General features: G+C 44.9%; 1 protein-coding gene across 1 annotated transcript in view; it reads left to right on the top strand.

Annotated features, from left to right (window-relative positions):
* Nucleotides 1-25,725, top strand: part of GAK (cyclin G associated kinase) — a 1,188,967-nt gene that overhangs the window by 683,605 nt on the left and 479,637 nt on the right. Inside the window, exon 19 of the mRNA XM_069236701.1 lies at nucleotides 16,864-17,057. Coding sequence (XP_069092802.1) covers nucleotides 16,864-17,057 — 194 coding nt within the window. The remainder of the gene's footprint in view (nucleotides 1-16,863; nucleotides 17,058-25,725) is intronic.

Genomic DNA, 25,725 nt, shown 5'->3' with positions numbered 1-25,725 from the left:
GGGCAGTAGCCAATGGCTACTGTCCCTGAGTGTGGCTACACCCTCCTTGTGCTCACTCCCTCTGGGAAAGGGAGCACATCCCTATCCCTATTGGTCCTAATCCTCCAAAGCAAGATGGAGGATTTCTCAAGAAGGAGGTCACTTCAGCTCTGAACACCTTAGGGGTAGTCCTGGCTGAGGGGGTGACTCCTCCTTGTTTTTTCATTATCCCACTAGACTTGCCGCCAAAAGTGGGGGCTTGTCTGGGGAGCGGGCATCTCCACTGGCTGGAGTGCCCTGGGACACTAACACCAGGCTTGAGCCTTTGAGGCTGTCCGCAGTGTGTTACAGTTCCTGCAGAGAGAGGTGTGAAGCCACCTCCACCTAGGACAGGCTTTGTTTATGACCAGAGTGCACAAAGGCACTCACCCCATGTGGTCAGAAACTCGTCTGGAAGTGGCAGGCTGGCACAGACTGGTCGGTCTTACACTATCAGTTAGGCTAAGATACAGGGGGCATCTGTGTGCCCTCTGTGTGCATTTCTCAATAAATCCCACTGGCATCAATGTGGGTTTATTGTGCTGAGAAATTTGATACCAAACTTCCCAGTATTCATTGTATCCATTATGGTGCTGTGGAGTTCGTAATGACAAGCTCCCAGACCATATACTCATTATGGCCACCCTGCGCTTACAGTGACTAAGAATTGACTTAGACACTGTAGGGGCAAAGTGCTCATGCAGCTATTCCCTCATCTGTGGTATAGTGCACCCTGCCTTAGTGCTCTAAGGCCTGCTAGAGGGGTGACTTACTGATGCCACAGGCAGTGGTTGGTGGGCATGCACTCTGAGGAGAGTACCAAGTCGACTTTGTCTTTTCTCCCCGGTAGCACACACAAGCTGCAAGGCCGGGTGCATGTACTGAGTGAGGGTTCCCTTAGGGTGGCTTAACACATTCTGAAGCTGTTACGGACCTTCCCTGGCAACAGGGCCCTTGGTACTAGGTATACCTTTTACAAGGTACTTAACTGTGTGCCAGGGCTGTGCCAAATGTAGAAACAAAGGTACAGTTTTAGGGAAAGAACACTGGTACTGGAGCCTGGTTAGCAGGGTCCCAACACACTTCCAATCAGAGCTAACAACAGTAGGCAAAACATGGGGGGTGACCACGCCAACTGTGGCATTTTCCTACATCCATGAATCCAATAAAGTTGTTTCCTGGTTTCTAGGCTCCCTCTTACTTCGTAGCTCCTTCAGCCATTCAGTAAAGTGCTCCTTCCCTCTGTTTCTTGGCCTAATATTATTAAAACTTGCACCTTGGTCAACCGCGTTTATTGTTTGAGCATTGTGTGGTTATTTGTTTGATAATGGTGTTTTCTCCATGTTGCAGGTGCCTGCAGGATCGGCTTCTGTGGTTGTACGTGGGCGATTTACTCCCAGAGCTGCATGTGTGAGGCATGCCAGCGCAGCCCCTAGAGGGCACCTGAACACCATAGAGGAGGGACAGGACTTGCATGCATCACTTTCAGTCAGCAGAGAAACTGTCAAACGTGCTGCAGAGCCCTGGTCTCTCTTCTATGCCTGAAGGTGGCCTGGAGCCTGTGTGTCAGTCAGTCAGTCAGTCAGTCAAAATAACTTTATTCGGCATTTTGCCATAAAAGTACACATGCATACATAAAAGTCATCATAAAATACAGTATTTATTGCATACATCAAAAGCAAATCTATTAAATCTAAGCTTACCGCCTAAGCTTACTAAAACAGTATAAGATAATAAATACTTATAAAAGCATATATAATAATAAGACAATATAGTAATAAGACAATGCCTAGTTTCTCTTAATAAATAGTCACATTACCAGTTCATATCGGTTTCTAATGGTGATAGCGGATTTAATAAAACTAAGAATAGAAATGCACATTTGTTTGGATGAGAGGCTTTGGATGCCAGTCAATCCTTCTTTGTAGGAAGAAGTGTGCAAGTTACGCAAAATGGGTAATAGAAAGGATTTCCTGGGAACTGAGTAAAGTTTACAGAATAAAATAAAGTGGCAAGTACTTTGTTTCGAAAAGTTATCGCAAGGGCATGGCGGTAGTGTTTTTTCCCACACGCATTTTATAGGGAACGCCACTCTAAAATGGATCATATTAAATCTAAAAAGTACGAGTAAAGAGTATAAAGAAGGGGTCGGGAACCAAACAAAATAAGGTTCTAACAAGTCTGATGATAGAATTTGTATGTATGAATTAAAAGAACTCAATTTCTCTGCCACTTGGTATCTAAGATTCATAACATGCTCTTTATGTCGAAGTTTAACAATTTCTTTCGCATTGGCTGGCAGTAGCTCTGGTTTAAAATACATATACTCCAAGTCCAAGTTTCGGAAGCCATTGTGAACAAAATTTAGCCATGGAATTTTGTTAGTTTGTTAATGAAATACAGTCTTTTACGCAATCGTGTGTTAAAGTAGTCGCCGGGTTTGACCATACTTTTATCCATAGCAAAAGTGGGGCAATATCTATCAAATCTGTAATGTAGCGGATTCCCACTTCCTCATGGCATAAAATGTTGGCTATGTTCTTAGGTACCATAAGTAACCGATGAAGGAATTTATTCTCTGCAAGCTGTAGAATGCTTGGACTGGTATATCCCCAAAGGCCACCCCCGTAAATCGCCGCCGAAACACATTTAGAGTTGTAGAGCATGATGATCTGGTGGACCGGTCTATGCCCTAATCTGCGGGCAAAACAAAAGATTGCCTCGACATTTCTTGCCAGTTGTTGGAATTTAAAATTCAAATGGAATTTCCAAGACAGAGTGGAACTTAGATACAGACCTAGATAGCAAAAGTCTTTTACCTTTGTCAAGGTGTTCCCCCCCCATTCTAAAACATTTGGTGCGAGTGTTTTTAGGACCGCAGGTCATAACGTGTGATTTTTAAAAATTTACTTTCAAATCAAGCTCTTGTGTATGTGTTAAAAAAAAGATCCAGGAGGGTCTGTAGACCATTGGCCGTGCGGGCAGTTAAAACCGCATCATCGGCATATAATAAAATTGGCAGTTGTCTAAAACTCATCCTTGGGAAATCCTTACCATTTTGGACCAAACAATTATACAAGCCGTTTATGTACAGTAGAAACAAAAAAGGTGCCAGTGTGCAGCCCTGTCTAACACCTCGAGTGGAAGCAAGGGGATGAGACCTTTCACCATGTTGTCCAAACTGAATTAAAATAGAGAGGTCAGAGTATAAGCGTTTGATCAAATCCAGCAAATCTTGCTCAATCCCCATTGTATCCATTATGACCCACCGTTTTGCTCTATTCACCATATCAAATGCACTGGACAGATCTATAAATGCTAAGTGGATAGGTTCCCTTTTGGCAATAACATATTTACTGAGAATAAGATGTAAATTTAGGGCCTGATCCACTGTGCCTAATCCAGGCCTAAACCCATATTGAATTGGCGATAAAATGTTTGTCCTTACAACCCAATCCTCGAGCCGGGTCAGAATGACACTCCCCAGTATCTTTGCCGTGGAGTCTATTAAAGAGATGGGTCTATAGCAGAAAGGGTCAAGCCTATTACCCTTTTTGAAGATCGGGACGATTATTGCCATTAACCATGAGGAGGGGATAGCACTTTGAATAGCACTGTTCAGAACATTTGTGATTAATGGAGCCCACAGATCAGGTAAAGATTTAAATAGGTCCACCGGTATCCCATCGGGGCCAGGGGCTTTCCTTAATTTCATTTTAGTTATTGCTGCACTGATCTCGTGTGCCTCAAGTAAAATGCTGCTCTTAAATGGAATTAGAGTAGCCGATCATGGGAGGCCACGTACCTCCCCTCCATCATTAGAATTATTTGCAGATTGAAATACAGATGAGAAATGGTCTACCCAAACCCCCTCTGGTATCAGACAGTCGTCGTCCCTATTTTCCTTTCCTGAGAAATATGGGTGATTAACCACCTTCCAAAATTGAGAGGGATCCCGTAGTTCCGTCGCTGCCGTAAGGTCTTCCCAAGCGCTAGTGCGTATTTCATTCTTTCTTTCTTCAAGGACTGATTTGTATCGGCCCCTGGCCTGTTTAACTAAATCCCGATTACATGGAATAGTTTTGACCGCTGACTTTAGATCTCTATGGGCAGCCGTACAGGCAGAATTGAACCACTGTTGAGGTTTTACGCCTTTGGGATATTGGGCACACATCAGTGCCTCAGAAATAGCACAGCTTAAAGATTCAAAGGCAGTTATAAGGTGGAATGGAGTGGTTTGCAGGGACAAGCAAGTGTTGATGTCAGCCTTATTTTGAGTTATGAGGTTCGCGTGAAAAGTGTTAGGGTTTACTCTCTCCCACCTCATGCGAGGGCCGGAATTTCTTTTAAACACCTCTTTCCCTTTATATACAATCCTAGGTAAGATTACTCTAGTTTTAAAGGATAATTTTATACTCAAAGGGTTATGGTCACTGGCACAGTGAGATTTAATTTTAAAATCCACTATTGAACGTCAAAGTGAGGAATTAATAAGAATAAAATCAATAATGCTACCATTAGTACTCCCTGTATAGGTGGGTATTTCTCTTATCCGACTGTTTGCCATATCCCTTGCAAAAGCAAGATCAAATTTATAAATGAGGGTATTCAAGGCATTTCCTAAATTAGAGTGAATGAAATGAGTGAGTGACTCTCTGCCTTCTGTAGCAGCACCACATAAGTGGGGTAATTCATACTTGCATAACTGAACATTAAAATCTCCAACCCAGATCGTATCAAATTCCCTGTCCTGGAGTTTCCCGGTAGAGTCTAGAGAGGTCTGTAAGCTCTTCGAGACTTCCTGGCAGGGCAACACTTGGAATGTTATTGTAAAAATTTAAGAGTAGAATGTCTTTCCATCCAGATATTGATAATAAAACTACCAAAAAAAAAGCAGAAGACCAAATCAACAAAACCTCAATTTTTGGGAGTAGTAATGACACAAGTACCAGAAGACCACCACTTGCTCTGCCTGCTCTAGATGGAGTAGCTGGCTGAGACACAGAGTAGTAGCCATCCAAATGGAAGGGTGCCGTAAGCCAAGTTTCTTGAAAACAAATGATATCAAATGTGGATATAAACTCCAGCCATTCTAAATTTCCAGCTTTAGAACGAAGCCCAGCAATATTCCAACTAATTAAAGATAACAATGCATTACTTTGCTGGGGCATTTTCCCAGACTCCTCAATTATGGCCATATCTGTTAGAATATGTGGAAAGCTAACTAGCTCATCAGACCCTATGGGTGATTCCAAAAGTGTATGCACTCCCATCGGCTCTAATTCCTGCCTGTGTGTATTGAGAGCTTCATTACAGTGACCTTGACGCCCCCCACGTGGCTCTGTATCTGTAACTTCTGTCCCTGTTTGGCACAGCTGCATTTTTCCAACAGATAACGAGTGGGTGAATGGCGCTTGATCCCCGCTTACACAGGACTTTTTCTGAGAGCGTGCCCGGCACCCATGGCCCAGGATATAAATAAATGGAGGAGATCTATGAACTCGAGGGGAGCTGCATGTCCCTTCCCCCCTTCCCCCTCCCCCAGTCCGATTTTGACCCTGGGGACCCCATCCCCTGGAGCCCACCCTTCACTGAATAAAGGAGGGGCTACACCGCCCCCTCTCTCCTGGACGATTTTGGCCCCGGGGACCCCATCGCCTGGTGCCCGGCCATCTGCCCTGGGTGCTCCCTAGGGCACCAAGTGTGGAATGGGACCACGGAGCAATCATCAAGGTCCCTGCACTCCCAGCCAGCCTCCTGCTGGAGCCGGCATTGCTTTTGCACACAGGGAGCTGCTAAACATGCGGCTCCCTGTGTGCAAGAGGAATAGTTTCATCTCTTTCCCTGCCCGCAGACATGAAATTTCTACTTTCAGGGAGCAAGAGCACTTTGACAGCTCTCGCCCGCTGGAAGCAGAGTGTTTGCTCTGACATGGTGGAAGCTGTCAAAGCTCCTTAAGTTAGAGCAAACAGTTATGTCTTGTGGGGGGTGGTGGTCCCCAGGGCCATTACAGTTTTTATGGGCGAGCACAAACTGCTCTGTCCATTCTGTAATCTCTTTTTTGGTTGAAACCACGCCCATGCCATGTCAGTCACTTACATTGGTTCGTGGGATTGCCTTTTAAAATCCGCTTGCTTTTATTTGTGAAAGGCATGCATATGGCATGCCTTTTCCGGTGTTTAGCCCACCTACACAGCACCGGTAAAGTACCAAAATCATACGAGGCTCGATGTTTTCAGCCTGGAGTCCGGACTACTTTATCTGTTTATTTTCCTGCATTTTACATAGCGCGATCGCCCTGTGTTTTTATTTGCTTTACAATGCTAATAGCTCTAACTCAAACAAATGCGAGACCCCTTGCATTGAAAATGCTTGTTTTATTTATCCCCGCAGTGGTGTCGCTCCCTGGGGCTGTGGAGGGGGGCCGTACAGGCTTCCCCCATTTTAAATAAAGATTTTTGCTTTGGGAGTTCGTGGTTTCTGCATATTTGCCCCGGGAAGGTGGTGGTACCCAAGGCTAATAGAAGCCCTAGGAGGGAGGCTTCTCCCTTTTCATTGCCCCTGGGACTGGACCACCCTGGGGCCAAATAAAAGAATAGGACAGGAAACCACCTTTTTTTTTTTTTTTTAAATCTCTGAAAAATAATTTGTTGTGGATCCACGTATTTTTTAAAATGCTTTTGAACTCTGGCAGGATCCATAAGGGACCCCTAGACCAATACTAGGGGCTCAGGGTAACTTTAACCTAGACCCTTATCTTTTAAAAAAATAAAAAATAAATTCAAGCTCTTTTTGTGGGACTCTGCTAAAGCCCGAAACTTTTAAGACACCAGCTGAGCCGACTACCATATACGTTTTGAAAATTTCCTGAAGAATCGTCAAGCAGCGCCAAAGCTATTGAAAAACAAAAAACGCTCTTCCTATGGAAACTAAGTCCTAAATAAATGTGTGTGTGTCTGGAAGAGGAATTTTCTGCTGACCTGCCTTTAGAAGGGGAATTCTGAGAGGCACTGGACACCTCCATACAGCAAGCTCTCTCTACTGCTCTAGTGCCCCTGTAGTGTAAAATTAAGCACTTGGTGTGCCGTCACGCCATTGCAGACTCTTTTGGGGAACAATTTCCTCGGTGCATGCTGCAAAAGATACCTTTGGAGTCACAGGCGGACATAGATGCTTTCAGTGATTCAAGAGGGCCTTCCTTCAGTCTCAGCCCATGCAGTCTCCAGAAGAGGATCCCTTTGCCTTGCCAGTCGACAATTGGGACCCTTTTCAAGGGCACTTTGCAGGGTGACTCTGACACAGAATCGGGTACTTCATGTTCATGATACCCTTCACCAGAGGAGAATCTCCAACCATAGGCAGAGCCTAGCTCTTAGGGAGCTAAGACCTGCTCTGACATCTCGGGTCCGAATGATCTTCTACACCCTAGTTCCTGTTTGTGCTTCCATAGAATTAAGGTGGCTGCTTAGGTGGTGGGACATCTCTGTAAGCCCCTTGATAAGACGTCAGGGCCCGCTTGAGATCAGTGTGCCCCAGCCTTCTTTGAAAGGAAAGGTTGCCCTCACCCCCGGAGACGACCCTCGCATGGCCACATTCTTGGTCACGTTTATCTGTGACCCAAAGAAAGACATTGATCATTCTTGACAATCAAGCCAGGACAATTGCTGGATATTTCAGCACCACTCACCAAGATCCTGGGCAAAGATGTGAAACAGTCCGTTGCACTGATTTCACCAGAGATCCTCTCCTGGTGGGCCTAGAGAGCTATAATTTTTTGGGGCACTGTGAATTGCATACTATGGGCAGAGAGACACCCATCCTTACTGATAAAGGTGGTCCAAAGTTGGATGTCTTGGTCTCCTTGGAGTTAGGCCCCGCCATGCATGGCAGCTTGTTTGGAGATCCATTTTTTAAAGAGTTTGGTTTTCTTCGGGGCCAGACAGGGAAGGGGCTATCTTCCAGCCGTTTCATCGCAAGTGCCCTACCAGCGAGACCAGGGTTCCCGCACAGTGCAATGGCAAGACCACTCAATGTTCGGCAGATTCTAGCCTTGAAAGCATTTCCAGCGTAGTCAGGGAGCCCGTGGTGGAGACCATGGTTCATTGGAGCTGTCAAAGGTGAGGACTCTTTCTTCCCATCTAAGAGTAGGAGGGCATCTATCTCAGTTCTGGGGAAATTGATGAGCATTGACATCCGACACCTTAGTGCTTCAGATGGCCTAGGGGTTCCACTTAGTTTTGGGGCTCCCCTGTCCAAGGCTACATGCCTTTTCCAATTTGGTTTTCTCCGAAAGTGGAGGCCTTCATTGATCGGGAGGTGTCAGACCTCTTGAAGAAAGAGGCAGAAATCGCTACCTCGCTGCGCCCAAGCAATTTTTTTCTGGTGGAGAAGCGGGATGGCTGTTTCCGTCCAGTGTTAAACTTCAGCGAATTCAACGAATGGCTGGTGTTTTGCCACTTTAAGATGGAAGAGATTCATCTACTGTGGGACCTTTTGCTGCCAGGGGATTGGATGGTGCACTAGACCTGAAAGATGTATACCTGACGGTGCCCATTTTTCCACTGCATCAGCACTTCCTCCAGTTCCTGTGCCGCAGGCAGGCGTTTGAGTTCACTACATTGCCGTTCGGTCTATTCTCGGCTCCATGGTGTTTCACCAATGTGTTAAAACTTGTGGGGGAGTGCCTTTGGGACCAGAGCCTCAGGGTGATTGTGTATCTGGATGACAGTCTGACTATGCATCAGTGTTCTTGGACCCTTGGGGATCAACAGATGGTGATCAACCTGCTATAAATTTTTTCGAGCTCTTCAAATTCTGAAGGCGTCTCACATGCTCAGGGGTCTGAAGTACTCCACGTGGGTTCCCCTGATGAAAGAAGTTCGAGAAGAGATGCATGGTGGCTATCCCAAATGGAGGCCTCGAATGGCCGTGGGATCTTCGGCTCCAGTCTGGATCTGGTTATAGAGTCTGAGGAGAGCAGGTCAGGTTGGGGACCTACTTGCAGAGATGCGTCTACCAGAGGAAGGTAGTTTTCAGAAGAAAAGACTTTACACATAAATGAGGAGGAGCTCCTAGCCGGCTTCTTCTCAGACCGATGCTGGACGAAGGGCAAGGCGAAGTGCTGTGTGCTGCTAAAAATGGACAACGTCTCTGCAGTCTGGTAAATCAATCGCCTGGGGGGAGCCTCTGATCCAGAGTCTTTGTGGACCTTGCAAAGGAGTTTTGGCAATACTGCCAGACCGTCAGATCTGGATGAGGTCAGAGTACCTCCCATGTGTGAGCAACAAAGTGGCATGTTGGCATTCTTGCCACCTGAGAGATCTCAGTGCTTGGCAGCTGCATCCCAAAGTGTTCCATGTGATCCAGAGATTGTGGGTACTGTTTACGGTAGATCTGTTCCCTCACGCCTGGACCATCAGGTGGGGTGGTTTTTCGGTTTGAATCCGGACCAACTTGCTGCGGCCACAGAAGCATTTCTCCAGGATTGCCTGGGAGAGAACAGTTTTACTGTTACCATGTTTGCTAAGATAATAACGATGCTGGCGCTAGTTTGTCACCAGAACGTGGAGGTCTCAAGTTTGGTTTCCAATGATGATGACATATTCTTGGGATTTTCCAAACCACCTTCTCCACAGTGGAAATCTTCTGATGTACAACAAGGGAAAGCCTCATCAGCTCAGTCAGGAAGGTTTGCTCCAGCTCATAGCGTGGAGGAACTCCAGAGTAGATGGATGATCGGAGGACTTAGACAAGAAGCTAAAGCACTTTTGTCAAAGCCCTGGGTGGCTGGACCTAACAAGTGATGTAGATCGTCTTGGGATCAATGGGTATGGAGGTGTTTTCAGAAGGCTGAAGATTCCATGGGGCCTAGCGTGGTCCACGTTTTTAATTTCCTTTCCACTCTGGTTTCAGAGAGGCTGGCTTATCGCTCGGTCAGTACGTTTAGATCTGTAATATTAGCAAGTCATGACTCGAAGGTTCATCCTAGGGTCAGGAAACTTATGAGAGGCATCTGTTTGTCCCTCCGGAGCCCTGGTACTCTATGGGACGTTAACAAGGTCCGTAATCTTTTTTTTTTTTTTTTTCTTGGCCATGTAGCAAGTACTTGACAAGGAAACAGTTATCAGATAAGCTTGCCATGTTATGTCTACTGTCCTGCCAGAGGAGTCCCGGATGTCTGGGCACTGGATATTACAGGTAGTATTTTTACTCCAGAGGAAGATATGTTGCATATCTGTAGGTGCACCAAATCCATTTCTAGACTGGTTTCCAATCCTGTTTTTCCTTTTCACCATAAACTGTGTGCAGTCAGATGCTTCAAAGTATATGAAGCTATGATGGAGTAACTTTGACCTGCAAGAGAGCACTGTCCTTTGATCGCGCTTTGTAAGCTGTTGAAAGCAGTTTCTTCTCCCGCTATTGGTAGGTGGGTAAATTTGTCATGCAAGAAGGTGGCATTGTGACACAGCTGTTTTTGGCACTTACTCTGTCACAGGGGCCACGGTTTCCAAAGCTTTTTTCATGAGGGCTAGACTGGCAGACATCTTGAATGCAGCTGATTATCAGCATCTCCATTTAAATCCTTTTATTTCATACCAGTAGAGAATATGGTCTTTGGGAAGCTTTGAACAAGCATAATCCATGCCTACGGTCCAGACATAGAATATAACATTTCCTAGCTTTATTAACAGAAAGTTTTAATTCTGTTAAGGACACAGAGGCGAGCATTATCCCCACTCATATGAGTTCCAGAATCCCCCCCCTTTTTTTTTTTTTCAGATACAGATTGAGGATGTTGGTAGCCATTAGACTTTGTTGGATATAAGTATTTAATGCTTTCTTGGTCAGCATTTGTCTGCCTTTTGGTGAAAACTTTTAGGACTTTATAAAGTTAAAATGTGACATTGTCAATGCTTATGGTCATGTTTCTGTGAATGGCTCAATTAGAGAGCTGTTTGTTTCTCTATGCCTTAACAGGGCACAATTCTTCTAAACAGAATTAAGGATGACCTTCCAGATTCTGGGGGTCTCCCGAAGAAAGAGAGAGCCTAGAAACTGTGAAAGGACTTTATCGGATTCCTAGACATTTCTGATTGAATGCTGTTGTGGTTCCCTGAGATTCTTGGAACATGTTTTTTGTTTTTTTTCTTGAAATGTTGGCTGCTATAATAAAAAGGTGAAGAAAGATAAAGCATAAATCTCACCTCTGTATCCTTAATAGAATTGAAACTTTCTGTTACTAATCTAAGAATTTTTATATTATTGGAGTGCTTATCCTTTATCCCTACAATTTGTTCAGGTGACTCACCAGTGCCAAAACCCTTGCCTACTATAGTAAACTGTGAAATTCCATGTAACATATACCTGTCTACAGGCTTTAGCGCGGCTTAATAATAATCCATCCTTAATTGCCTGTTGTCTTTAACACATTTCCCAATATGTAGGCTAGGCCTTTTGGTTTATTTTATAATGATTTGTAATCTTTGAAATCTGGCATATTCTTTCCCAATAAAACAATAAAGATTTTACTCTACTGTTGTCTTACGCCTTACCTAACACCGGCCTGTTCAAGTGCACAAACTGGCAACCATCAAGCTTACTGTTATACGACTAAAAATATGTACATCAACCGCTGCCACCCTTTTATGTAATGAGAGCTACTTATGTTCAGTGAAAATCATCTTGAGCTACTAATATTAAAGTTTTAATCGTGACCACATCAGACAAGAGTGATTACCAGTAGTGATTACCTCAGTATAGCAGGCACGCATTGCCAACAGTAATGTTAAATAAAAAAAAAATCCAGGATGGAATGTCTTCACATGGAAGCCATGTTATTATTATTAGTAACAAGTCTTCCCAACACCACATGATTTACTCCCTCAAATTTGGTATAACTATGCTAAATCAACCAAGCAAAAGCTCCTCACTTAGTAGGCTGGGCTGCACACAGGAGAGGTACCAGTATATTACGAGCTACTCATTGGACAAGCCTGCCCTAGACAGTTCTTTAGACATTTCACATAATGTGCGTGCCCTGTACAGGGCAGCACATGTGTAATGTGCTGACTCTCTAGAGAATTGAAACCCTGTTAGTGCTTGCTTCAAAGAGGCATGCTTTAAAAATAATAATAATAATGTTTCTAGCTATTTCATTAATTCTGGTTTTGCTCTAGTCTACCCACATTGCACCTTTAATGCAAAGTGGTAGAAAGCAGTGCAGAACACTATTGATGGAAAGAGGCCGTTTATCTGGTTCAAAATATTTTTTGCATTGGAATGTAACCAACCTTGCAAGGCTTTGCATGACTTTACCCTTGCAATAAACCCTTCAGAAATGTGGCCCTAAAATCCTGTTAAGCATTCTTGGCTGTAAAATTGGAAAAATAAAATGTTTTCAGTGTTATTAGAATTTCTAATGTGTTCCATTCATCCTGGGCAGTTGCCTACTTTGCCCTTGCATTAAAGCAATTCTGCAGTGTTTAGAGTGGAGGTACCCAACCATTCTATTTGTCACGTAGGCTCTTATTATTTCAATGAGACTACTGGATTTTAGCAGAATTGCCTGCAGTGTGGGAGACTGAGTCTAACCCACTACACCCATATATGGGTTTCTGGTTCCGGCTAACTAGCAGTGCCTCACCTCTACCCAAGAGCAGGGAGGATTGGGCAGCCGAGCGCATGGCACAATTGACTCCTCAGGGAAATCGTGATCACTCAGATCTCATCTGTTTCTCTCAATTACATTAGTCTCACATATACAAGGACAAGCAGAGGCAGTATAGATTTTAATAAGGTTTTAATGAAGCAACTGCATCTTAAATAATAAAGCATGTACTGCAATAACCAGGACGATATTGCATGACTGGACTAAAGTTGTGACCAGGAGAGTGAAACATAGAAATAACACTACCATATTGTCACTGGAGTCAATAGACTAGTTTCTACCTAGGCTATATTAGAGCACAGCGAGTTAAATTCTATGTAGGAAGTTGGCTGTGTATATACTATCTCAAAGTGAGAGTTAGTGTGCACAGAGTCCAAGGGTTCCCCTTAGAGGTTGATAGAGGCAAAATTAGATAATACTTAATGCTCTATTTTGTGGTAGTGTAGTCGCGCAGTAGGCTTATCAGAGGATAGTGTTAAGTATTTGTTGTACACACACAGGCAATACATGGGGAACACACACTCAAGGACTTAACTCCAGGCCAGTAGTTTTTTATATAGAAAAATATATTTTCTTTATTTTTATAACCACAAGATTCAAATTTAAGGTAAGTACATAAAATGCAAGGTACTTCACACAGGTAAGTATAGAACTTTTATTTAAAACAGTAGTACACACAGTTTTGGTTAAAATGGCAATAAGCTATTTTAAAAGTGGACACTGCAAAAATCAACAGTTCCTGGGGGAGGTAAGTATTGGTTAGTGTTTCAGGTAATTAAACCACTTACAAGTTCAGTCTCCTGGGCATAGGCAGCCCACCGTTGGGGGTTCAAGGCAACCCCAAAGCCGTAGCACCAGCAACACAGGGCTGGTCAGGTGAAGAGGTTAAAGGAGGGCCCAAAACACATAGGTGCCTATGGAGAACAGGGGTGCTCCAGTTCCAATATGCTAGCAGTTAAGTACCTGCATCCTCAGGGAGCAGACCAGGGTGGTTTTGTAGAGCACTGGGGGGGGCACACACAAGCACACAAAACACACCCTCAGCGACACAGGGGCGGCTGCGTGCAGTGTGCAAAGTAGGTGTTGGGTTTGCTGTAGAAATCAATGGAGGGACCCGGGGGTCACTCTGCGGATGCAGGCAGGGCACAGGGGGGCTTCTCTGGCCAGCCACCAACTGGGCTAGGATGAGGGACGCCTGCTGGTCACTCCTGCACTGATAGGTGGTTCCTCTCGGTCCTTGGGGCTGCGGGTGCAGTGTTTGGTCCAGGCGTTGGGTTCCTTTGTTCCTAGGCAGTCGCGTTCGGAGGGAGCCTCTGGATCCTCTATGCATGCTTCGCTGTGGGGGTGCAGGGAGGTCGACTCAGGGTGTCCACATCATTGGAGTCGCCTGGGAGTCAGGTCTGCTGTGTTTGATGTCCTGGACTCGAGCCTGGGGCATCGGGTGCAAAGTGTGAAGACTCACGCTTCTGGCGGGAAGTGAGAGTCTCTTGAAAGTTGCTTCTTTGTTGCAATTTCGTTGCTGTTTCTGAACAGAGCCGCTGTGCTCTGAAGGTTCTTGGTCCTTTAGGTGCAGGTCAGCCCTCTGAGTCCTCCAAGTCCTCAGAGGTGTCTGGTCCCGCTGGATGCGTCGCTGTGCAGCTTCTTTGAGTCTGGAGACAGACCGGTAGGGCTGGGGCCAAGTCAGTTGTGGTCTCCGTCGGGCTTTCAGGTCAGCAGTCCTTAGTCTTGTTGTAGGTTGCAGGAATCTGTTTTCCTGGGTTCAGAGTCACCTCTAAATACTGAATTTAGGGGTGTGTTTAGGTTTGGGGCAGTAGCCAATGGCTACTGTCCTGGAGGGTGACTACACCCTCTTTGTGCCTCCTCCCTGGGAGGAGGGGTGCACATCCCTATTCCTATTGGGGGAATCCTCCAAAACCAAGATGGAGGATTTTTTAAAGACAGCGGGCACCTCAGCTCAGGGCACCTTAATGGCTGTCCTGACTGGTGGGTGACTCCTCCTTGTTTTTCTCATTATCTCCTCCGGACTTGCCGCCAAAAGTGGGGGCTGTGTCCGGAGGGGCGGACATCTCCACTAGCTGGGATGCCCTGGGGCACTGTAACAACAGGCATGAGCCTTTGATGCTCACCGCCAGGTGTTACAGTTCCTGCAGGGGGAGGTGAGAAGCACCTCCACCCAGTGCAGGCTTTGTTCCTGGCCACCGGGTGACAAAGGCACTCACAACATGTGGCCAGAAACTCATCTTGTGTGTTGCAGGCTGGTAGGAACTTGTCAGCCTAACACTAAGAGTCGGACTGGTATACAGGGGGCATCTCTAAGATGCCCTCTGTGTGCATTTTCCAATAAATCCCACACTGGCATCAGTGTGGATTTATTGTGCTGAGAAGTTTGATACCAAACTTCCCGGATTTCAGTGTAGCCATTTTGGAACTGTGGAGTTCGTGCAAGACAGACTCCCAGACCATATACTCTTTATGGCTACCCTGCACTTACAGTGTCCTGAGCAAAGGCCTGAAGTCTGCATAAGCAGCTGTAGCGAAGCGTTCAGCAATCAGCATACAGTCGTGGTCATCTGGCTGGAATCTCCCTCTAACATGTAAGGGACAGGGAAGTGTTTTTATAATAAAACAGCTGATGTTCTGAGAAAAGGTCCCTGCGTAAGGATGTGTATGTTTCTATGAATACCAGAGACAGTGTTACCACGTTTACCGGCAACCTATCTTACTGCAGCCTTGAGAGAAGCACAGAGTGATCAAAATGTCTTGTTCAAGAACGAAGTGCTGCCCTCGGCAAAGTACAGCTAGATAGAGAGAAATAAAACAAGACCGCAAATGTGGCAATTGTTAAAATAATAAAGCTGAATATAACATAGCTAAGGTAAAGTGCACAGCTGCAAGCCTAGTTTTGCTAAAATAACGTGCATGGAGCTACAACTAAAAGTGCTACACAACACATTGATGAGAGCTATTTCTGATGAACTGAAACAGTCTTGAGCTACTGTCTAGTTTAGGGATTAGATTAGGGTAAATGAGACTCGGGTAACAAACATTGCATCTGCAGAAACCCAGTTGTACTTCAAATGGCTTAACGCACTTAAACATTTCCTGATATTAATTTTTATCTCTGGGGTTCCAAGACACCAAATTTGTCCCTTCATTCTTGTTTAGGAATTACCTCAGTGAGGTGAGTGTCTGACTGGGGTCCAATTGTCCCTTTATCTTGCAATACATGGGATGACACACCTCTCATTTGAGAGCCAAGTTCACAAATACTTCCATTACCTGTCAGATTGGCCTGCAATTCATTGATCATATCCACAAAGAAGAATATCAAAAAGTTTTAATTTTCCCCTTTCGATGTACATTTTATAGCTCTCTACAAGTAACCATATCTCTGCAGCCTCCCCTATGCTCAGATCATTGCCTGTGAGGCAGTCATGACACTTAAATCAACGCATGAAGGGATGGGAGGAAGAATGGAACAAATTATGTAGAAAGGAAAAAAGGAAGGGAGAGAAGGTCGAACATAGAGAAAGTTGCAAAGGACAAATGGGAAAGAATGAAATTACAAGGAGGGAAGAAGGAAATGTAAAAATTAACAAAGAAAAGGTGGAGGAGAGAAGGAATGCAAAGCCAAAAATAAGGATAAAGGGGGAATGTAAATAGCAGAGAAGAAATACAGAAAAACAAAAAGGGAAATATGAGTGAGAAAGGATGAAAGGTTCCAAAAAGAGAAGCCTAGAAGACCAGCAGAACCAGAAGAGAAAGAACAGAAGGAAAGGAAAAAGGGAAGAAAAAATTGAGAAAATGAGAATGAGAGGAGAAAAGCAGAAGGAAAATGAGAACAAGGAGAGAAAGAAATGAGAGACAGAAAAGACAAAATGACAGAAAAAAAAGTGGGCGCAAGAAGTAAGAGAATGAGAGAAAGAAGTAAGAAAGAGGATATAATGAATGGAAACAGAAGGAGAAAAGAAGAGATAAAAAGAGATGCTGCAGAGCCTAAAAAAAGTTTTCTTTACAGAGCATCCCAAAAAAAGGGTATATGTCTTAAAGGATTAACATGCTAATATGTAAGCATAGATATGTTGAAGAGTGGGCATACAGGCATTGTTTGTTTTTAGACAGATATATTCACATTAATGGGTTATCTTGAACAGCTGCTTTTTGAAATTGTGTTCTAGGTATGATCTGGATGCATGTGACATTCAAGAAAAGTATCCTGACTTGTTTCAAGTAAATCTTGAGGTCGAAGTGGAGCCTCGTGACCGACCCAACAGTGACAGTCTACCGTGGGAGAACATCAACACAAAAGGGTTAAATCCAAAGATACTTTTCTCTGGACGTGACGAGCAGCAAGAAATCTTGTCCAAATTTGGTAAAATAAGTTGTAATATTGTATGGCTATATATAATATCCGCTTGTCTGAGTGAAAAAATTCAGACCTAGGTTTACACCTGTAAAAAGTTGATATACATTTGTCAAGGTGGTCTTTTCATAACTAAAGTAGAAGAAACCACCCCAAATTAAACATTGCACTTATAACCAATATGTTGTAAGGCATTTTCTAGACAGTTATAGTCTACAATAATAGATGTATAGAAAGTGAATAACAGAGTGAAAAGGCTCCCATTAAAGTACATTCCTTTTACTAGATATAACTGAAAGGTAATAAATTATGATGTTGTTATTCTGGTCCCTGTAGATGAGCTGTCCTCATACTCCAGTTTGCACATCATTTTTTTGTACACTCCACTATCAAGTCAGATCGGTTTAGTTTAAACCATTTTAGTTCACTTTAATACGAAAATGGCATGGTAAAGGAAGAGTTTTGTTAGTCTAAATTACGCCTACGAGCTTCATTCTACATTGGATGCAAATTTGCTAATCTAATCATGCACCTGCAGTTTGCGATACCATGAGGTGGGGTATTTACCAGGTGCACAATTTTCAGACCATTGCAGTTTTGGGATTTTGTAATACAGAATAATGTTCTACTTTTCAGGGAGTTCCCTTTTTGAAGTACGCAGATCTGAAATTTGCACTACTTAACAGCATTTTGCAAGGTTTTACTGGGTGAAAATCATGCAGGCAAAAACCTCAGGGTGGAGTCATTTACACATTACTCATAATGTTTATGTACAAACTGGAGTTTGTTCCAAAATCAGGATCAATGCCTGAGTTACAATGAGGGTCGCAGTCTATTACGATCCATATTGGCAGAGTGTAATTCGTTTTATTAGTTTTAGCTGGCAAGCTGCAAGCAAGATGGAACAATTTCAAATGTATGCTTTTGTTATTTTTAAAGTTTTGAACAGAACTTTACTGCCAGAAACAACTATACTATTTGAACAATTTTTAACATCTGCAGCCAAAAAATCATAACGCTCCTTATCAATTGTTGCATTGCCTTGCCAGTTCAGTAGAGTTATGGCCTCTTCTTTTATTCTGTTGGCCTCTGTTGCTATCCTTCCCAAAATATGTCTCTATTATCCCAGGCATCAGCCCAGAGCCACCACCTTTTGAATTTAACTTATGTTGAATTAAATGTTTAGGTTTTTGCACACAGAACTTTCTCCTGGAAATATTAGTTTAGAAACAAGACAAACATAAATGTATCGGATCCTCTGTTACTCCAAATGTGCTCATGCATAGCCCTGATTTGTGTGGGGATATCTTCTTTGCCTGAAGTGTAATGCCAGTTAAGCATGGCTATACCGAGTGGACCTCAAGCTGCAGCTTAAATCTCTCCAGAAGTCTTCCTGATACCTTTTATCAGTTGCTCTACTTATGTACTGTTTCCATTCTTGCCAGTAGGCATGTGTGTTGTGGCCTATCAATACATCTGTCATTGAGTATAGAGTGGAGATGAGCCTCTATGAACCCCTGTAAAAGATGTTTCAAAGGCTATAATCGCTCTTGTTGTTTTCACTGTTTAGATCAAGTACCCAGAGCTTTGTTTGTATGTATGTTAATCTTTCTCTTTTGTTGCTTAAAGGATTGTAATTACCCATGTTTGAACACTTCTGTTCCAATTCATGAAAATGGTCCTTTGGAAAGTGAGCATGCAATCTAGAATGAAATGGAATGTTGTTTGTGGAGCCAAGAAGGATGTCATACGGTTTCCATTACCATCCTAATACCCTTACGGATGTTCTTTCTGCTGTGTTTTAGGCGCCACAACAATTCCCATATTTGCCTCCCTGCCACCTTCTTGTTAATTTATATCAATAGTTTCTGTGTTTCTCTCCTGGTCCCTTCACTTAGAATATAGATGTATATTGTCTGGTGATAACAGTGGAATATTGAAGCCACAAGTAAGCCTTCCTGTTAAATTTTGGGACCATGAACAAATCATTAAATATAGCTTTGCTCTTAGCTTAAACTAAGTTGCTTATTCCATGATACATTTATCAGTTTCTCTTTTCGGATATGCATCACTAGCCATGGAACAGGTGTAGTAAGTCTTCACAGTTTTATTGTTAAAGCTATTCTCCTTCATCCAGGAAATGCAAAGATTATGCCATTTAGCTAGGTTCCTTTGTAGTATAACATGAGCCTATTTGTCTGTATTTAATTTGGAGCTCTATTCTGCGTTTGTTCTGTCCACAGTGCTGAGATACCCCTCCAGGGTCGATTTGTGTGCTATATTAAATTAATATAACATTACTTTGCACATAGAATTGGTGAGATAAATATTCTCACTTTGCACCTAGAATTGGTAAGATAAATATTCTGCTCAGGGTGAGATCTTAAATGCCATTCTAAGCAGTTTCAACTTTGTTTTGGTTGAGGTTGCAAAAGCAAGAAAAAGCAAGTAATCACCTCATACCTAGCATGCCTGCCTTTTCCAGGAGGGGTTGCCACTCTTTTATTGACATTGTCGTCTTTTCAAATTTTACACCCTTACTTTTAAGCTTTGAAGTGTTTTGGGACCCCAGAAGTTTCCATAATTATCTTCGTGCCTCTTTTTCCTGGGAAACTAATTCTGCATCCTTTAGTCATGCTTTGTGCAGACAGGTTTCTACGAAAGAACAAGGTCATAGAATCAGCTGGGACAAGATCATCCCCAACCCGTTCTGTCGTAAGTTGTTTTGGGAGTACTCGTTTGAGTTTTTCATCTGTCTTAACAAAGGTGCCTTGGACAAGGACATTTTAAATTATTTTCTCTACTGTTTGTTCAAATGTAAGGTTGGCCCTCCGTTTTAGTAAATCATTTCCTCCTTCCACTACATAGTTTGATCACAGTTGTACCATAACTCACAAAAAGCTCTCATGGCTCTGAAAGAAAAGCCTAGAGATAAACTCAAAATTAACATGTCATCCAGATTATGAGTTAACTATTAAGAGGGGGAAATACGTTTTAAGGCAGTAAGCCTGGGAGGACCTGATGGTCTCCTGTAAGTCTAAAGACTGATGCAAATTTTGGGCTGCTATCTATTTTCCCTTTTTAGCACCAACTTCAAGAAACACTATTTCTCAGCTCATTGCCCCAGAATTCTGGCTCAAGTACTTTATGGTTCCACAGTTGTGCTGTGGGATAATCCCTCGCTCTCCGCTACAGTCCCTTCTTTGACATTTAGCTAGGAAGAGGTTAGGGATGCTATTGCTGATCTTCCAAAGAAAAAAGCCCCAGACCCTGATGCTGTACCACTTGATGTTTTTAAAGCTACATTGACCTATGGGCACCCCTTTTACCTTTCCATGTCAACACAGCCATCTGGAGAGGTTTTACTCCCTCGTGGTCCTATTCTGTTGTCATCCCAATCTTTAAAGAGGGCAACAGCGATGACAAATGCTGGTATTGGCCTATTTCATTAATAGATTAAACTGTTAAAGTAATGGGAAGAGTGCTGTTGAGCAGGCTGACTGTGCGGGCTAATGAACATCATCTCTTGCCCGATGTTCAGCATGGCTTCCAGCCTGTGTAGGGCACGGTGGACCAAGGTCTCAACCTCTTCCTACTTATAGCCAAGTACATTAAGGCAAAGGCGGGCTCTCTTCATCTGGGGTTTATTGGTTAAGTCTATACTTAACAGGTCAACAGGACCAAGCTTTGGGATATAATGCTGGACATGGTTTTCAACAAAACTATTGTTACTTTTCTTAGAGGCCTGCATTCAGACCTTAGAGAAACTGTCAGTTCTCTTCCAGGGGATCCTCATCAAAGTCATAAACATTGAATATTCCCGCCCTTGTGCGGGGACCCCGGAGCATATATAAAATACACATATATTATCATGTGTAAAAACAGCAATGCAGGCTATAATCATAAACAGGCTAAAAATGCTTTATTTCTATGAAGTTTTTTTTTTTTTTTTTTTTTTTTTTAAATATTATGAAATCACAATAGAGAATAAATATCTACCCAAACCTTCAAAACTGGGCTTAGGGAAGTAAGCAGCAGTAAACACTAGAGAAAAAGAGAAAAAACTACATTGAAAAACCAATGGAGCATTCTTAGCCAATAGGCTGCATGCAGGTTAACACAGGAGAACCATAAAAACTTTGGCACTGTGCCTTTAAGACCCTGAGCACCTCCAGTATCCCACCATGCATCAGGGGTGAAGGACAGGTGACAGTTGGTTCACAGTTAGGTCAGTTCTTTTTTCCGGCTTCTTCTGAGAGGATCCTGGAGCATTGAGCTCTCAGTTTTTCTGAGTTTTTCTAAGTAAAATCCTTTAAAAAAGCGTTTTTTCCTGTTTCATTCGACAGATAACATCTTTGTCTGAGTTTGGCAGTTTTTTCCTGACAGAAAAATGCCTTCACTTTTTGTCAAATGCCCTTCATGTGGGAAGAAGAAGGCCCAGTCAGACCCACACACTCTGTGTATTGTGTGCCTGCCTCAGAGTCACTGCCCTGACACTTGTAAGCACTGCAAGAATATGTCAAAGAGGACTCTAAAGGACAGAGAAAAGATCAGGCTACATGGGCTTCATGAGAGGCAGAAAACATCGTCCTCTTCACTTCCCAGACAACCAGCAGGCCATTCTCAGGAGAGAATGGCTAGGTCGACGTCAGCAGGTAGGAAAATACCTGTTTGTTCCCCGTCGACGCTACCACCGTCTCACCGGCATAGATCGCCGTTGACGGCGACCCACCCGACGTCGAAGGAGACGGCGTCGAGGGAACACCATCGCAGGGGCAGGTCTCTGTCGACGGCAGCCCGCCGATCGACGTCGAGCCATCGCCGGCGTGCCCGGTCGCCGCCAAAGGCTGTGCGCCCCCCGACGTCAAGAGACACGACGTCGAAATCGCCACGACGGCATGAGAGAGATCCGCCTTCGGCCTCCCACCGCTCCACTTCGAGGCACACGACGGCGAGCAGGTCGAGGTCCAAAGATCGCCGTTCGACGTCGAGACACTCTACGTCGAGACAAGAGCAACCGGTGGGGCGCCCTTCGACGTCGACACAGCCGTCAACGTCGACACAGGTTTTACCTGTCCCGCAGGGAGTAGAACATCGCCCCACGCCAGACAAGGCCGCACCATCTCCAGTGGTCTTGATACCGAGCGACTCATCTCGTTCAAGAGCGGCATCATCTGGGCATGTTTCGCCCATCAATCTATCTCCAAGATGGCTAGAGAGCCTTAACAGACCAGCGGCCTCCCCGGAATCGCAGTATTCGCGAATGTACTCGCCTACTGCCTCCCTGCCAAGAACGCCATCACCGACAGCAAGGGCAGGGCGGGCTCGTTCTGCTCCTCGTCAACCGACCGCGAGGCCTGGGCGCTCTGCTACAGCGTCTCGCAGCAGGTCTCGTTCTCAACGGCGATGCAGGTCTCGTTCACGAAGATCACCCTCTTGGTCGTCGTCAGGATCATCTGTCGGGCGTTACTCCCCCACCCTAACAGATTCTCCACCTGCTAGGGTCTCACCGGTGGATGACATTACCACGTTTAACGAGGTGCTGTTAAGGGGAGCTCAGAAATTAAACATAGAGGTTCCAGAGCCATCTACCTCCTCGTCATTCATCTTTGAGACTCTGCAGCAGAGATCAGCGTCAAAAAAGCTACTGCCTCTAGTGCCTGGTTTGTTGCAGCCAACCAAGGACACTTTTCTGGCCCCAGCCACACTCAAATCTGCCCCGGCTAGGATTCTAAAAAAATACAAGGCTCCCGAACAGGACCCTTTATTCCTAAGGAAGGATCCGCCACCGGACTCGGTAATATTAGCCGCAGCCCGAAAGACCCACTCGGTGGCATCATCCTCCACGGTCCCCCCGGATAAAGAGAGCAGGCATCTAGACTCTCTGGGGAGAAAGATGTGCGGTACGGCGGCTTCGGCAATGAAAGTCTCCAGTGCTTCTGCACTCCTGGGCAGGTATGATCGTTCTCTGTGGGACTCCCTCAATAGATTCACAGAGAAATTGCCCAGAGAGGACAGACAAGATTTTCAAGAGATCCTGCAAGAGTGATGTCTGGTATCCAACCAGGTTATCAGCGCGGCGGCAGATGGGGCGGATTTGGCTGCACATGGGTACGCACATGGAATCTGTGCAAGGAGGTCTTCCTGGCTGAGACTCACTGGTTTAAAGCAGGAAGCACAACAGCGCATCCTGAATCTCCCATTCGCCGGGAACTCGCTGTTTGGTGCCCATGCAGACGAGGAAATGGCCCGCATGAAGATCGAGGTGGATACCATGAGGGCAGTGGGCCTGGAAAGGAAGAAAGATTTCAGGCAGAGGTATAGGCCTTATGACAGGCGCCCTTTCCAGCAGAGGGTTCAAACCCCTCACTGGTCCCAAAGGTCACAGCAACGGCAGGGACGCCCTCTTTTTCAGCGAAGGAACACAAGGGAGCGAGGGTCAAGTAGACCTCAACAGTCCACTCCGAAAGTACCGGCCAAACAATGAGATCTCGCTTCCCTCGGCACTGTACACCACTCCGGTGGGGGGAAGTATTACAGGTTATCTTCACGAGTGGCACTCTATCACAAGAGACAAATGGGTGCACAATATTGTCGAAAATGGCTACTCTTTTCTTTTCAAACAGCCTCCACCACACTTGCCACCAACCAAATGCAATCCATCTCATCTCAGCCTGCTGCACAAAGAGGCTCTCGCCCTCTTACAAAAGAATGCCATAGAAAAGGTTCCACCTGCGCACAGAGGAAAGGGGGTTTACTCCCGTTATTTTCTGGTGGCGAAGAAGGGTCGAGAGGGCGTTTTCAGACCAATTCTGGACCTACGGCTGCTGAACAAATACATAAGGAAACAGAAGTTCAGGATGCTAGCGCTTCACCAGATTTTCCCTCCGCTACATCAGGGAGACTGGATGTGCTCCATCGACCTGCAGGATGCATATTTTCACATCCCAATAGCTCCCAAACATCGGAAATTCCTGCGCTTCCAAGTAGCGTCACAGCATTATCAGTTCAGAGTTCTACCATTTGGCCTGAAATCTGCCCCACGCGTCTTCTCGAAATGTATGGCAGTGGTAGCGGCACATCTTCGAAAACAAAAGATATTCATCTACCCATACCTAGACGACTGGTTACTGAAGGCTTCTTCTCCGGAGCAGGCGAGAAGCCATCGGGACATTGTGCTCAGAGTTTGCGAGTCTCTAGGTCTTCAGGTCAATTGCCAAAAGTCAACCTTGATTCCAACACAGAACCTTCACTACCTGGGAGCTATAATAAACACAGAACTCCAAAGAGTGTATCCTTCGGAGGAACGACTATCCTCAATAGACAGGAAGTGTCAGGACCTGTTGAAAGCCAACGCACCTACGGCACGTCAGGTGACATCGCTGCTGGGCTCCATGGCATCATGCATTTTTATTGTCCCAAATGCCAGACTGCACATGAGGCCCCTCCAAGAGGCATTGGAGAGCAACTGGAGCCAAAGGACAGGTCGCTGGGAGGACAGAGTGCGACTACCGGCGGTAGCACTTCAGTCATTGAAATGGTGGATGCACAGACCTCACCTGTCAGTAGGTGCTCTGTTTCACCAGGTAGTTCCATCCGACACTCTGGTAACGGATGCGTCTCTTCAGGGATGGGGGGCTTATCTGGGTCCCCTTCAAGCTCAGGGCCTGTGGTCAGACAAGGAAAAGCAGTACCACATCAATCTGCTAGAACTCAGAGCGGTCCATCTGGCTCTCAAGTCTTTCATACCACTAATTCAGGGGAAAACTCTCCTAATACAAACGGACAATACAACCACGATGTATTATTTGAACAAACAGGGGGGAACGAGATCCCTACCTCTATCTCGAGAGTCCCAAACGATATGGCATTGGCTCCTGGCCAGAGGAATGTCACTTACAGCGGTTCACCTGCCAGGTCAACAAAACGTGGAAGCAGATTTCCTGAGCAGACACCTAGAGGACGCACAAGATTGGGTCCTACACGGCGAAGTCGTCGAATACATCTTCGCTCAATAGGGTCGACCTCAACTGGATCTCTTCGCAGACGAAGTAAACAAGAAATGCCCAGACTTCGCATCCAGGTTCTACCGTCCGGGATCTCGAGGGAATGCCCTGTTGATCGACTGGTCAGGGATATTTCTCTACGCCTTTCCACTGATTCCCCTCATACCGGCAGTGATCAACAAACTTTACAGATCCAGAACCAGAATGATTCTCATAGCGCCACCATGGCCCTGTCAATTCTGGTACACAGATCTCCTCAACCTATCGGAAAAACCTCACAGGAGGCTGCCGTGCAGACCGGATCTTCTGAGCAGAATGGAGGGCAGGATTCTACATCCCAACCTACCCTCTCTGAGCTTAACAGCATGGCTCCTGAATTCCTGCAGTATGGGCACCTAGGGCTCTCACAGGAGTGCATGAACATCTTGAAAGAGTCCAAACGACCTTCCACGCGGCGTTCTTACGCTTTTAAGTGGAAGAGATTCTACATATGGTGCTGTCAACAAGGTCAGAATCCCATACGGGCTCAGGAGGATGTCATACTGTCCTATTTGCTTCATCTGGCAAAGTCCGGTCTGCAGGTATCATCTATTAAGGTACATTTGTCTGCCATTACAGCTTATCGCAAGTCACCTTCTCAGGAATCCTTCTTTACGAAACCTAGTCAAGGA

The sequence above is a fragment of the Pleurodeles waltl genome, chromosome 1_2 (genome assembly GCF_031143425.1).
Source record: "Pleurodeles waltl isolate 20211129_DDA chromosome 1_2, aPleWal1.hap1.20221129, whole genome shotgun sequence".
Taxonomy (NCBI): domain Eukaryota; kingdom Metazoa; phylum Chordata; class Amphibia; order Caudata; family Salamandridae; genus Pleurodeles; species Pleurodeles waltl.
This window is presented reverse-complemented; position numbering and strand designations above follow the sequence as displayed.